This window comes from Cnephaeus nilssonii (assembly GCF_951640355.1).
Source record: "Cnephaeus nilssonii genome assembly, chromosome: 13".
Taxonomy (NCBI): Eukaryota; Metazoa; Chordata; class Mammalia; order Chiroptera; family Vespertilionidae; genus Cnephaeus; species Cnephaeus nilssonii.
Window position 1 is genome coordinate 16863017 of NC_137084.1, and position 12940 is coordinate 16875956.

General features: G+C 41.8%; 1 protein-coding gene across 10 annotated transcripts in view; it reads right to left on the bottom strand.

The window, feature by feature from the left end:
* Window positions 1-12940, bottom strand: part of AMBRA1 (autophagy and beclin 1 regulator 1) — a 169095-nt gene that overhangs the window by 95376 nt on the left and 60779 nt on the right. For 6 of the 10 annotated variants that reach the window (XM_079788544.1, XM_079788540.1, XM_079788542.1 and 3 more), the window contains exons 8-9: window positions 12026-12112; window positions 7489-7668 (exon numbers count right to left, since the gene is read on the bottom strand). The exons of 2 other annotated variants lie outside the window; for them this stretch is intronic. In XM_079788544.1, coding sequence (XP_079644670.1) covers window positions 7489-7668; window positions 12026-12112 — 267 coding nt within the window. The remainder of the gene's footprint in view (window positions 1-7488; window positions 7669-12025; window positions 12113-12940) is intronic. 2 more of the 10 variants (XM_079788548.1, XM_079788546.1) reach the window with 1 other exon arrangement.

Below are 12940 nucleotides of genomic sequence, written 5' to 3' on the forward strand. Positions count from 1 at the left end.
CAAAAACAAACAAAATAAAGGTGAAGACCAGAGTGTGCAGATGTGCTGGTACTTTTCCTCCAACACAGGAGGACTTTCCCACCAAAACACTTGGTAGGAAGACACCAGAGAAATCCTCATCAATTTCATCAGCCAGAAACTAGAAACTGCCTTTAAGCTAGCAGGATAGATGCTAAGTTATTTTTTAAAAAAATATATTTTATTGATTTTTTACAGAGAGGAAGGGAGAGGGACAGAGAGCCAGAAACATCGATGAGAGAGAAACATCGACCAGCTGCCTCCTGCACACCCCCTACTGGGGACGTGCCCGCAACCAATGTACATGCCCCTGACCGGAACCGAACCTGGGACCCTTCAGTCCGCAGGCCGACGCTCTATCCACTGAGCTAAACCGGTTTCGGCCTAAGTTATTAATGGCTTTCCCAGTTGCTGAACTCTATGCATCTCTGATTAACTCTCTGAGGGGTATTTGAGGAAGAGAGGGAGAAAATGTAAGATTTTCTTGTCTAAGATTTTATAAGGGAAAAAACACCCTTCAAACAATCAAGCATCTAAGACAAGTACCAAACACAAGAAAAACATATCTTTGGAACAAGGGAGAAACACAGCAGCAACTCCTGCTAAATGCCTGGGATTAATTGCCTGAGAAAGGCTATAATTTAAAAATACACCTACAGACCGCTATCTGAATCCTGACCAGACAATCAGGTTGTCATTACTCCTCAGTGACAAATGACTCTGACTCGGGCCTTTATAAATGAAGTTCTTGCAGCAAATAGTTCAAAAGGCCATTGTCCTCTTGACAATACACACATGACTTTGCTGAAAATTAGACTATTAAAAAAATACTTGTCAGTCCGTGTGGTTCAGTGGCTGAGCATCAACCTAGGAACCAGGAGGTCACAGTTCGATCCCAGTCAGGGCACATGCCCAGGTTTCAGGATCAATCCCCAATAGGAGGCGTGCAGAAGGCAGCCAACCAATGATTCTCTCTCATCATTGATGTTTCTATCTCTCTCTTCCTCTCCCTTCCTCTCTCTGAAATCAATAAAAACATTTAAAACAAAGAAAAAGTGTTCAGTAATAGAGTATGTTTGTTTAAAAATATATATACTTATTTCTCTATGCTCTTTTGTTTCTCCTCAATCTTTAGACAAAAGAAGGCCTGTTTGGAATTCCTGTCCCTGGATGGCACAGTGATCTTGGATAAGACCTTTCCTTACCTGGGTGCTATGAGGAACTGAGGCCCCAGTGTCTAGTGCAGTGATGAGCAACCTTTTGAGCTTGGTGTGTCAAACTTCGCCAAAAAACTGAGCATAACTCGGGTAGTGTGTCACTTTGAGGAAAAAACATTATTTTGCAAATGTTTCATCCTCAGGAGCAGCAAATGTTTCATCCTCGGCATGCGGCCGCCTTAGCGGCTGCGTGTCATCAGAAATGGCTATGCGTGTCAGGGCTGACACGCGTGTCATAGGTTTGCCATCACTGCCCTAGTCCATAGTTATCAGTCCTCATGTGTTCTCACCTGTACTTTGCCCACAGCTTTCAAATTGGTTTTCCTGGATCCATATACTTGTCACTTTAGGTCACCCTAACCAGTGCTGTCACATTTAGCCTAACATACGTATTGACTAATGGATGTCCCAGGCAAAAATAAAGTAAAAACTTCTTAGCCAGGCACTCCAGGCCCTCAATAGTTCAGCCTTTTATGATCTTCTCCCTCATATTATAAATACTCAATAGCTCTATTCAGGGTCCTCAAATAAACCCTGTAAATCTCCAATCTTTGGGCTTTTTGTTTAAGCAACCCCCTTTCTAGACTCTCCTTCCCTAGCCCCATCCTCCACATCAATTCATCAAAGTCCTATGCAGCCTTCATACCCAGCTGAAATCCACGAAGCCTTCTCTCCCCAAATACCCTCCCCAAACCCTGTCCTATACTTCAGTGGTATCTGTTACAGTCTATCTTGTAAGACACGTAAAAATCTAATCATGTTATTCCATAGCTTACAACTCTTCAAGGGTTCCCTCTCACCTACGGAATAAAGTTCACCCCCCTGGTAAGGCACAGAAGGCTCTCTAAGATCTGGGACTACTGTAACTCTGCAGGCTCGTCTGCCACACATCTTGGACTTTACAGTCTAGCCACACTAAGCAACAAGGGAATTCCTAAAATATTCCATGCTGTTTTATGTTTCCATGACTGTGTTTATTTACCTTTCTCCTAAGCATAATTAGAGAAAGGTCCTATTTCAAGACTTAAATTTTTCTCTTTTGTAAGCCCACCCTGTAAAAACAATCAGCCACCACAAAAATCAAGTAAATGAAATTATTTAAAACTCTCTGGTAAAAAGAAAGGGAACAGTTTCTTATCTCATCACATTTTAAGAGCTATTTCTTAAATTTCTGTACAATACCAGCACTCAACAAATGTAGTTAGTTGCCTGATTCTCGATCATTGCTTTAGCAGGTTCTAGCAATGTTACAGTGTTTCCTTCGAGTTTCTCTTGCACTTCTAATATTAAAGAGTCTATGTTTGTAAGTCAAAGGAAGAAACAAAGGCAACTCTGTTTCAAAATAAAGTAGACAACATCTCCCTCTGAAGATTTACCCTTCCCTTTCTTGGCTACAAGTTATGTATTTGCTATTAGTAGTCACTGACTCCCCCAGGGGTCCTAGAAATTCTGGGCACAGAAGAGAGAGCAGGAGCAAGTACTACCAAGGACAGATGGCTGGCTTTGCTCTACTGGAATTCCCAGCCACAGGAGCTTGAAGTATGAGTCTCACAAAGCTGTCAGATTTCAATGACAGATGATAGGTGTAGTATGACCTGATTTCTGACATATTTTCTTTGTCATGGCTCAACTAAATTTCTGTTATGCCAAAAGGGCAAATGGAGAATATAACATTCCGAACTAAAGACAAGCAACTTCCCCAATCGGAAGGCAGAGCTGAGTAACAGCCTTCAGAACACCCCTCAACTACATCATATACCAAGAAGACCTTTTAATGACTTTGCCAGAAGGTGTCTAGCAAGGGGACCATAAAAGGAGAAGACCTGGCTGCAGGATGCTCCCCTGTACATGTGTATGTTGTACTGCAGAATGTCAAACTGAGAAACAGGAACCCATCTCAGGCCCAGAAATGACTGTCATTCTCAAATGAAACATTTTTGCACATTAGATCACAATATGAATTTCTGGGTAAAGGGAGCCAGTTAATTAGAAGAATTAAGAAAATAAATGTAATAGACCTAAAGAGATTTCATCATGAGGCTGAAAGACTAGAATTCTCACTGAGATGTTTTTCCAGAGTACAGCTTAGTGTCACAACTTGAATGTAGCACTTGTTCTTTTCTGTGCTAGCAATAATTTTTAATAAGTTGAGAATGTCAACTGTAAATAAAAAATTAAAATAAAAAAATATTGAATGCAATTAACTAGTGGCTAGTATGTGTAGTGGAAATATTTGTGACTGATCTAATCGGAAGGTTCTATAGTTCTGACTGTCATGAGCTCAGGTATCACTCCTTTGCCTTAGAAGGCAAAGCAATAACAAAGAGTCAGAAAGGGAAGGACATGAGCTGGGATCATAAGTACATTTAGAATAACAGATAAGATGTGGAAGGGGCAAGGATAGCTGAAGCACCAGTCATCCAGTCATATACTCTACACTACCTCTTTTATGGGCTTTAGCAACCACTGGGACATAGCACTTAACCTGGGCTTCACAAAAACCTTCCCCCTCCTCTTTCCAAAGGGATAGTAAAAGTGAAAACTGGAATTTATCTTATGCTTTTTTACCATCTACATTCTAGCAGGCAGACACACCTTTACCCTGCTTGTGAACATCTTTATGCAAAGATGGATGCTGAGGGTTTCAGGACAGACTTGCTGACAGCGGATTTCTGGATGTCCTGTTTGTGCATTCTGACAAACAAGGGAACCTGCAGTCTCAATCCGTCCCCCAGACAGAGATGAACGGCAGGAGAAGATACCTACCTGGGAAGATGGTCATTAATCCAGGCCACAAAGGAATAGAAAATTTAACCTGATGCTGACCAACCTTCAAAGCTATCATCCCTAGAGATAAATCTAGACAGTCTTGTTCCACGGCAAGCTCATGGAACAAGGGCCCAATTATGGCTGTACATCACTTTTATTTATTTATTTATTTATTTAATATTTTTATTGATTTCAGAGAGGCAAGGAGAGGGGGAGAGAGAGACAGAAACATCAATGATGAAAGAGAATCATTGATAGGCTGCCTCCTGCAATCCCCCCCCACTGGGAATCGAGCCCACAACCCACGTGTGCCCCTGACTGGATTGAACTCAGGAACCCCCAGTCCGCAGGCCGACACTCTATCCACTGAGCCAAACCAGCTAGGACTGGCTGTACATCACTTTTAAAGTGCTTTAAATCTGCAGGACAGTAATAGTCAAGATACTAAATATGACTTTCCTATTCTCTCATCTTAGGCATGTCTGATTTTGGTGAAGTATCATCACTTAGAATACCACAAAGAAGTCAATATCTCACCCCAGCCTGTTTGACTCAGTGGATAGAGCATTGGCCTGCGGATTGAAAGGTCCCAGGTTCAATTCTGGTCAGGGGCACATGCCCGGGTTGAAGCTCGATCCCCAGAAGGGGGCGTGCAGGAGGCAGCTGATCAATGATTCTCTCTCATCAGTGATGTTTCTATCTCTCCCTCTCCCTTCCTCTTGAAAACCAATAAACAACAAAAAAAGTAAATATCTCATTGCGTTATTATAAGGATTAAACAAAAATTTAAACATACATATTATATTAATATATTTATATATACTACAAATGTTTTATATGTTATAAGTTAGTATACATATGAAAATTATAACTGATACCTTTCATTCAATGGATGATAAAAGAGAATCAAAATGATGGATCTGAATAATGGCTCCCCTTCATTTTCTGGGGACTCTGTACACCTGGATGGGACAAGCTATAGAATGACAAAATGATCTAAGCCTTAGCAAATGGAAGCAAACTGAAGAGGTCAAAGTGGGGTGGCAAAGGCAAAAGTAGGATATTCTGTGAAGGTGAGGAGATTCAATGAACAGTTTCTTTTCATGGTAACCTAAGTGTGTTAGCAGGATTTCAAGCCATGTCTAACTTACCCGAAAAAAATATAAATTATGGCCGTACATGCCTCTAATTTTCCTTCTAGTTATTAAAACTAAAGGAAAGGACGGGGGCTGAGATATTAAAATGCGCTAGCATATTCCCTAATTTCTCCCTCACTCCCTCCTCAGAGTACTTTGATATTAAGTGAAGAGGAGCAACCACAAGCAGCACTCAGTTTACAGTGGGGGTGGGTGGGGAGGAAGAGGGCAAGGATGGATGCCGATAGAATGAACAGACGTAAATGAGCATTGACCAACCAGCAACACCCTTCACCAGAACACCTAGACTACTAATATTGAGGTGACAAATTCATAGCTGCTATAAAAACAAGATTACAGTTTGTATCAGCCCCAAAAGAAAGGCAAACACCAAAGGGAGGGACTTTTAGCGGGGCATTAGAGAAATCAGCCCACTGTTACTAACCAGGGAACACCACAAGACCCCCTAGGAAACAACAGTTTAAGTCAATCCGTGCAAGGAAGGTGAAGAGGCGATGTAAATTCAGGTCGTGCTGAAGCCGAGGGGAGGTGAGAGCACAGGTGGGCTGTGGGGAGCACAAGGAGGAGGCAGTCTGACATAGGAAATCGAGGGGGAAGGAAGAGGAAAGGGAGGAGGTGGTAGCAGAAGAAAGAGAAGGTAAGATGAGAACAGAACATTTTAAACTAACCCAGAACTCCATTGTGAAGGACAAGTCACGAGGCAAGACTCAGCTCAAAGGCATGAGCCCCACGCCCCACCACTGCAGAGGATAACACAGCCTTCCAAGCGTGCATGGAGAGGGGCCTAGGCAATCTGCACCGACTCCCAGAGCCACCCAGGATTACTGAGTCTCCTGAGCAGCACCAAGTCCCAGCAGCCTCGGTGGGTACATTATAATTATTTCCCTGAATAGACCCCAATGCTGGAAAAATAATCCCATTTACAGGGGAACATATTTCACTACAGGTGTCTGCCTGGCTAAGGGAGTGGAGACACTTTCCCTTCACTGTTACTATGTGTACCCACCATCATCTAGAGTGGATGGAAGGAAGAATGACATGTGCTGAGAGTCAGAGGGTAGCTGGGCTCTTCTCTCAGTTGATGACAGAGGCTACCGTGCCTGCTCCACTTGCCACACCACAGTGTTCACAGCATCCCTGCCTTTCTTCCACATTTACATCTTCCTCAGACAAATGAATCTCCCAGTTAGTCTTCCTTCTGCTTCCAAGTACACAATTGCTAGTGTGCTTTTAAGGATTGCATCAGGAAGGTGAACTGGTAAAAGGGTGTTTCCATCTTTTCAGTTCTTTCTGGCAAAGAGATTGCTCAAACACACCCTAAAGCTCTGTTGCAAGATGGCGCCTGGGGATTAATCATTCAGCTCACGAAACAGAAGGCTGAGGGGAGGCAAGAACTCTTAAGATCCCAGACCTGACCGGGCTATGTCAGGATGGAGAAGAAAAAAGAAAAATGACCAACAGGCTATCCTATTCCAATACTGCCAGTAAAAGAGGAGGAATAAAATACTTAACCACCCTTTTCTCTCTCTTGTTTTACCTGTTTGAGAATACCAAAAAAATAGGAATCAAAACAAAAGTCAATGTCCAATCCGATACAAGCCAGAAAAGCTGTTTCAGAATGGAAACAATGAATGGCTAGAAAGGCGAGGAGCACCAGGTCAGTGAAGGCAAAACCCAGAAGTCAGATTGGGGAGCTTGAATTCTGGAGCCCGGGGCTGACCCTGCTCCTTTAGCGCACCCAGTCCCCCAACTACCAACTAAAAGAAGAGGAAGGAATCACCTCGCAACCCACCACATTAACCTGACAGGCAACTTTCAAAGGATCCTTATTGGGGATGGAGGGAGAATGAGAAAGTTTAGGTAAAGGAGTAAAACCTCAAAGTACCAGTGTGATCACGGGTTCTAGGAGAACCCAACTTTTAAGAAAATCTGAGTATTTTCTTTTGAATCTCTCAATACCTACTCTGCTTAAGAGAAAAAAACACCAAGCCTCCTGCCTCCCTGTTGTGAAGACAGTCCACGAGATGCATTCCACAGGCACTGCTCACACAAAAGGGAAGCAAGCACAGCAGCCATCTTCTCCCAGTCTGGCCTGGGGCCCAATGGACGGCCTCTTCCCACAGGTCCTGGAGAATCAGCAACAACTGCCAGAGATGGGCGTGCCCAGGGCATTTTAACCCTCCATCCCTCACCCCATCCTATTACTCATAAATAGTAACTTAAAGGTTTGAAGCAAGATGTCAACCACTGCTGCTCAGACGTGACCAACTTGGAAGCACTCCCAGCTTGGGAGCAGAGGGAAGAAAGCAAGCTGAGTATGTACTTACTCAAAGTCCTCAAATTCCAAGTCGGTTCCCTCTACTGATGGACCCTGGTTGTCTGAAGAAGAGGAGGAGGTGGAAGAGCGAAGCCGGTTCTGTTGGTAGCGCATGGAGCGCTGGCGAATACTGTCTCTCCGTGAAAGATACTGGATCATCCTCTGAGCGTAGTATGCAGCAGGAGATAATCTGAGAGAGACAGAGATGGACAAACACAAACTAGCACTAATGTGGGGGAAACTGTGAAAGACAGTAAATCCAGTTCTCCCCTGGCATCTCCCTGCTGAGACGATTCCGGAGACATGAAAAATAAAGGGCATTTAACTCACCAGGAGGTTTGTACTGCACAATATGCTTATCAGATTGCCACCAATGTTTCTGTTCTGAGATAAGGCAAAGAAACTGTCTAATCAGTCCTTATCTGATCAACAGCTGTCCCCTCCCAAGAGAGTAACACTGGACTTTTCTTTTTAGTTTCTTAAGGGACCCCTTTAAGACTCATAGCATTCCCTCAATCATCCTTACGTAAAATACAAGAAATAAAGGAATCACAGCAATCATCAATAAGTCATCTCTTCTTTCCGTTTTAGATGAGGAAACAGGCCAGGAGACAGGAAACCTGAGATCACTAAAGAAGGCATGTACAGGCATTTTCACCAGGACCTCCTTTTTTCTCCAACAAACAGACATACTCCAGATTTGTTCTAGCCCCTTAAAATGATCTCTGAGCCTCTTATCTCTCCTTTAACAATTTATTCAGAGATATCTGTAACAGAAGACATAGACTGAGAGTAAAATATACTTGGAAAAACAGAAAAATCTAAAAGGATAAAAACAAACTTTTCTGCCTTACAAGAGAGTATCAGAGGCTACATGGGGACTGAGCAGTACAGAAGGCAACAGTCATTGTTTTTCTTCTCCCTTACTAGACTATTCTCAGTAAATAATCTAGAACTACATTCTTCCAGCTGCTTAGTGTCTTCATATTCCTTGAAAACATCAAGTGTCCCATACAACGTGCCACATTTCCTTCTTTCTCAAGTTTTCACTCCATCTTTCACAACATCATTACATAATTTGAGGCTATTAACTGAGAGTGTGAGAGATGAATTGTAGAAGAATGTTTTATATGATAGTATTAAATGGATTACTAAGAAATTTCCAGACTTAAAACCTGACTGAGGTGCACACTGACTCAACAATTCCACTAGAAATTTTAGCCTACAGAAACACACAAGGATGCAAAGATACAAACAGAGAGATTAGAATTAATGAAAACCTGGGAAACACTCCAAATGCCCATTAACAGATTAAACAAACTATATCCATACAAAGAAACACTATATTGCTATTAAAAAGAACAAATTATTCCTATATGCACACATGAAAGCCCTCTAAAATATAATTTTAAATGGAGAAAAATTGAAGAATGGTATGTATATACTAATATGTATGTAAGCAATATAATTCTGTTATTTAAAACAAAAAATTAAAAGGGAACACAGCAATCCTAATGAGGATTACTGAGGACCTGAACTTATATAATGTTTAAATATAAAAGGAAAAAAGCATGTCTCTATTTTTTTTTTTAATGGAAACCTGGAAACACTGATTAAGAATGGAAATAAAGGAGTTATATCCAAATGGTAGGAAAAGTATTTACAAACATCTTGCCGCCTGACCTTTCATTACCCCTGGCAAAGTCTCTGGGCAAATCTTCAATAAATCTACTGACTCAGGGCAAAGGAGATCCTGGAGTCAACTGCTATAGGAACTGAGGCTGCTTTTCAAGTAACTGTCATCAGAGGTGGTGGCCCTGTGCCAACCATCAAATGGATTCCCAAGCAGGCCAGCTGACAATCTTTGGAACTCAAATGTCTATGTTATGAAACAAGATGCTGCATTTGGCACCTGAGTCCAAATCATCTTTCTATAGCCATCTTTCTTTATACAGCGGGTGGGCATGGGATGAACAGATGCTTTGGCCAAGACATGAGAGCACAAGAATCATTTCTTAAAAGTCTTAACTTGTAGAACTTTCATTATTTGTTTGGGCCTGTTCCTATGCAGTTTGCAAAAATCAATCAAGAATCCTCTATTTTCAACAAATAGAAGTCAATACTATTGAGTTGTTCCTATATCTACCAAATACATTAAAAAAAAAAAACCTTCCAGCATAAATCAACCATTATTGCCTAAATTCTCGTCAATCAGACTAGAAAAGTAAGTAAAAAAGTTTCAAGAGGAGAATCAAGATTGGTTTTTTTTGGAATTGATTCTGAAAAGTGACCACAAGTACACTCATTCCTGAGTTTATAACCAACCCTAACTAATGGGAAAATTTTGCAAATATTATTGGTGATAGTGGCAGAAATAATGTTGAAGCTGACAATAAGACTGTTATTTCACATGCAGGGGCACAATCTCAGCACTAGGTAACCCCAACTATTTATTTCACTACGAAAGGCTGGATGCACGATATTCATGCACTTGGCGGGGGGGCGGGGGGGGGGGGGACACGGGGATGGGGGGGTGTCTCAGTCCAACCTGCGCTCTCTCACAGTCCGGGAGCCCTCAGGGGATGTCCGACTGCCACAGAGGCAGGAGAGGCTCCCGCCACTGCTGCACTCGCCAGCCGTGAGCCCTGCTTCTGGCTTCTGGCTTCTGGCTGAGCAATGCTCCCCCTGTGGGAGCCCACTGACCACCAGGAGGCAGCTCCTGTGGTAAGCATCTGCCCCCTGGTGGTGTGCGTCATAGCGACCGGTCGTTTGGTCTATTTGCATATTAGCCTTTTATTATATAGGACAGGACAGAAAATCCCTAAGCTATAAAACTAGGCATCAACGATTTTTTAAAAAGGATTCTTGGCACAATTATTAACTACAAATACATCCCTATCCTTGTCTTTTTGGGTATCCAGAGGGCAGCTAAGGATCTGAATGCTGAGATGTCTCACAAAGGCTCTGGCCTATACATACTGTGCACAGGGTGAATCTAAGAGAAAAAAAGAAATGAAACCATCAGTAATGAGGTAACAATCCTCCTCCCACTGAAGAGCTGGATAACCATAAAACTCTGAAGTGTTCAAGTAAAATTTTTAAATGTTTTAATAAATCTTTAAGTTTTCTTCAGGGAAAAAACCTTCCCCTTTAAAAACACCTATTTTGTGTTCAAAGGGGAAATGTGAAAACACCAACACTATAGAGTATGATACTTTCTGTTATTTGTTTCTCTGAATAGGAACAAATAACATGAAAGGAGGACAAGTTATGGTCTTTAAGGATTACTGGTAAACTGTCAGGTTCTGGGGATGAGATTCCCACTGCTATCCTAAAAGAACTACAAGAAGTTCTCTATCTCAGTGTTTCAGAGTATTTGATTCATGTGAAAATATTCCTTTTCTTATTTAGGGCTATTACTTTTGATTATGATTACAAACTAAAATAAATGTTCTTGCTTCAGGCATCATCTAAGCTGTCTACCTGTTTTAAAGTCATCAATCCCCATGTTCCCTGATCCTTGGATTCGCCATTCCAAAGGAAGAGGATAATGGGGAATCTTTTCACTAGTATCCCAGAAAGAATGCTCAGCATCATGACATAACTGTGCCAACAACAAGGTCATTCAATATCAGTGGAATCAACTTGGTCTAACGGTTTTACTGACTTGAAATTCTTAAACTAGAGCAAAGCTCATTTAGCTTTATGTGACCTGTATTAACTTGCCAACCCCACCATTATAAACACTTTTCTTTTGGCAGAGCCTCACAATGTGCTCTGGCACTGCTTAAGTGCAGGTTATCCCTTCTTTAGATCATTAACAATCAGTAAGTCCAGCTGTGACAACCCCAAAGGGCTTCTCACTATAAATGTTCATCAACTCAAACACTCCAAACTTGGCACTCAGTTACCAGTATCAGGTTAAGGCGGGTCTTCAACTCATTTGAAATTTTTTTAATCTCTTCAAGAATTTTTAAAATGTCTTCTAATCAGTATAAGTCAAGCATTTAATGAAGTTCCAACTTGTTATATTTAGTTCCATTTGTCAGTCATCTCTTCCTTCAGATAGTCTCAAAAAATTCAACAACTAAATGAGCTTGATTTCTGCTTTCTGATATTCTAAACTCTCTCAAATGAGAGCAAGAAGAATTCCTTTATGTTTGAATTTATAGGTAATTTCCCTATTAATAAATACTTTTATTTCCCTTTTGGCTGTCCATCTGAATGGCAACAGTCTCACTGATCCAAGAGAAGAAATATATTCTATCCTGTGACTCTGCCAGTGGCCTCCCCAGGTTCCTCCTCTAGTGCCACATTCACAGAAATGAGCCCCAAAGGATAAGAGCTCAGCCACAACTCTGTCACCAGAGGTTCTGTTCACTTACCTGCAATACTTCCCAATCACCTGAACCACCTGTCTCAAAACTGTAACTCAAGAGTAAAAGAGCACCAGGACCAGAGAGGCACAAAATGGGGCTTCCAGCAATTGGCAACCCCAAGGGCAGCCCCTCCCCCCCACCTAGTGCCATTTCTCACTTCAGCCTTACCTCGCTGGGTCTGGGTAAATTGGGTGCTCTCTGGATCCTGCTCCATCATAACGGGATAATGAAATGAGGGAAGACTCCAGCAGCCTCCTAGCAGAGATTAAAAAAATGGCAATAATCCCTGTCAATTACCAACTCAGAGGTCATTCATTAAGGAAAATGGGGGGAAAGATAAATAACATCCCCCTTTGCAGCTAGCTAACACCTGCTATCTGGGATCACACCCTTCCTGCAAGCTAAGTACTTAGAGACATAAATAAGTGAAGAGCTACAGAGCTCCTACACTGGATATGGCCACTGTATTGTGTAGAACTGCTCTTCAGTGAGAAATGAACAAGTGCTTCAGAGACATGATCTTATTTCTATTTGCAGTACCTCCAGGTGACAAATAGGAGATTAGGATCAACACATGAGGGGGAAATTAGGCATACTAGAGATTATCCTGTAGTGCCAACATTTATCTTGGTGTTCAGCACCTCCATTTCATCCTAATCCACATCACCTTATCTTCTACTCATCTATTCTGCTCATACTCTTTTTTGTAAGAAAGAATGTCTGGGACTCTCTTAACAACTGACAAAAATTGCTAATTATATAATCATAAGTTCATCTGGTCATATGTGATACACATATTTTATTGAGCACTTTTTGATGCAATACTTCCCAAACACCTGAACCACCTGTCTCAAAACTGTAACTCAAGAGTAAAAGAGCACCAGCACCTGGGAAGTTAGGCATTACTGTATATACCCGAGAACACTGTGCTGTGTGGCACACAGCTATTAAGTGATAGCACTAAGACTCCAGTGAAGGTCTGTCAACTCCAAAATGCTTCAAACCACTATGCTATAGTGCAGGACCTTCTGGGCTCCAGACAGGTAAAAGTGAGTATGTATCCACTGTGAATCCAAGCTAGAA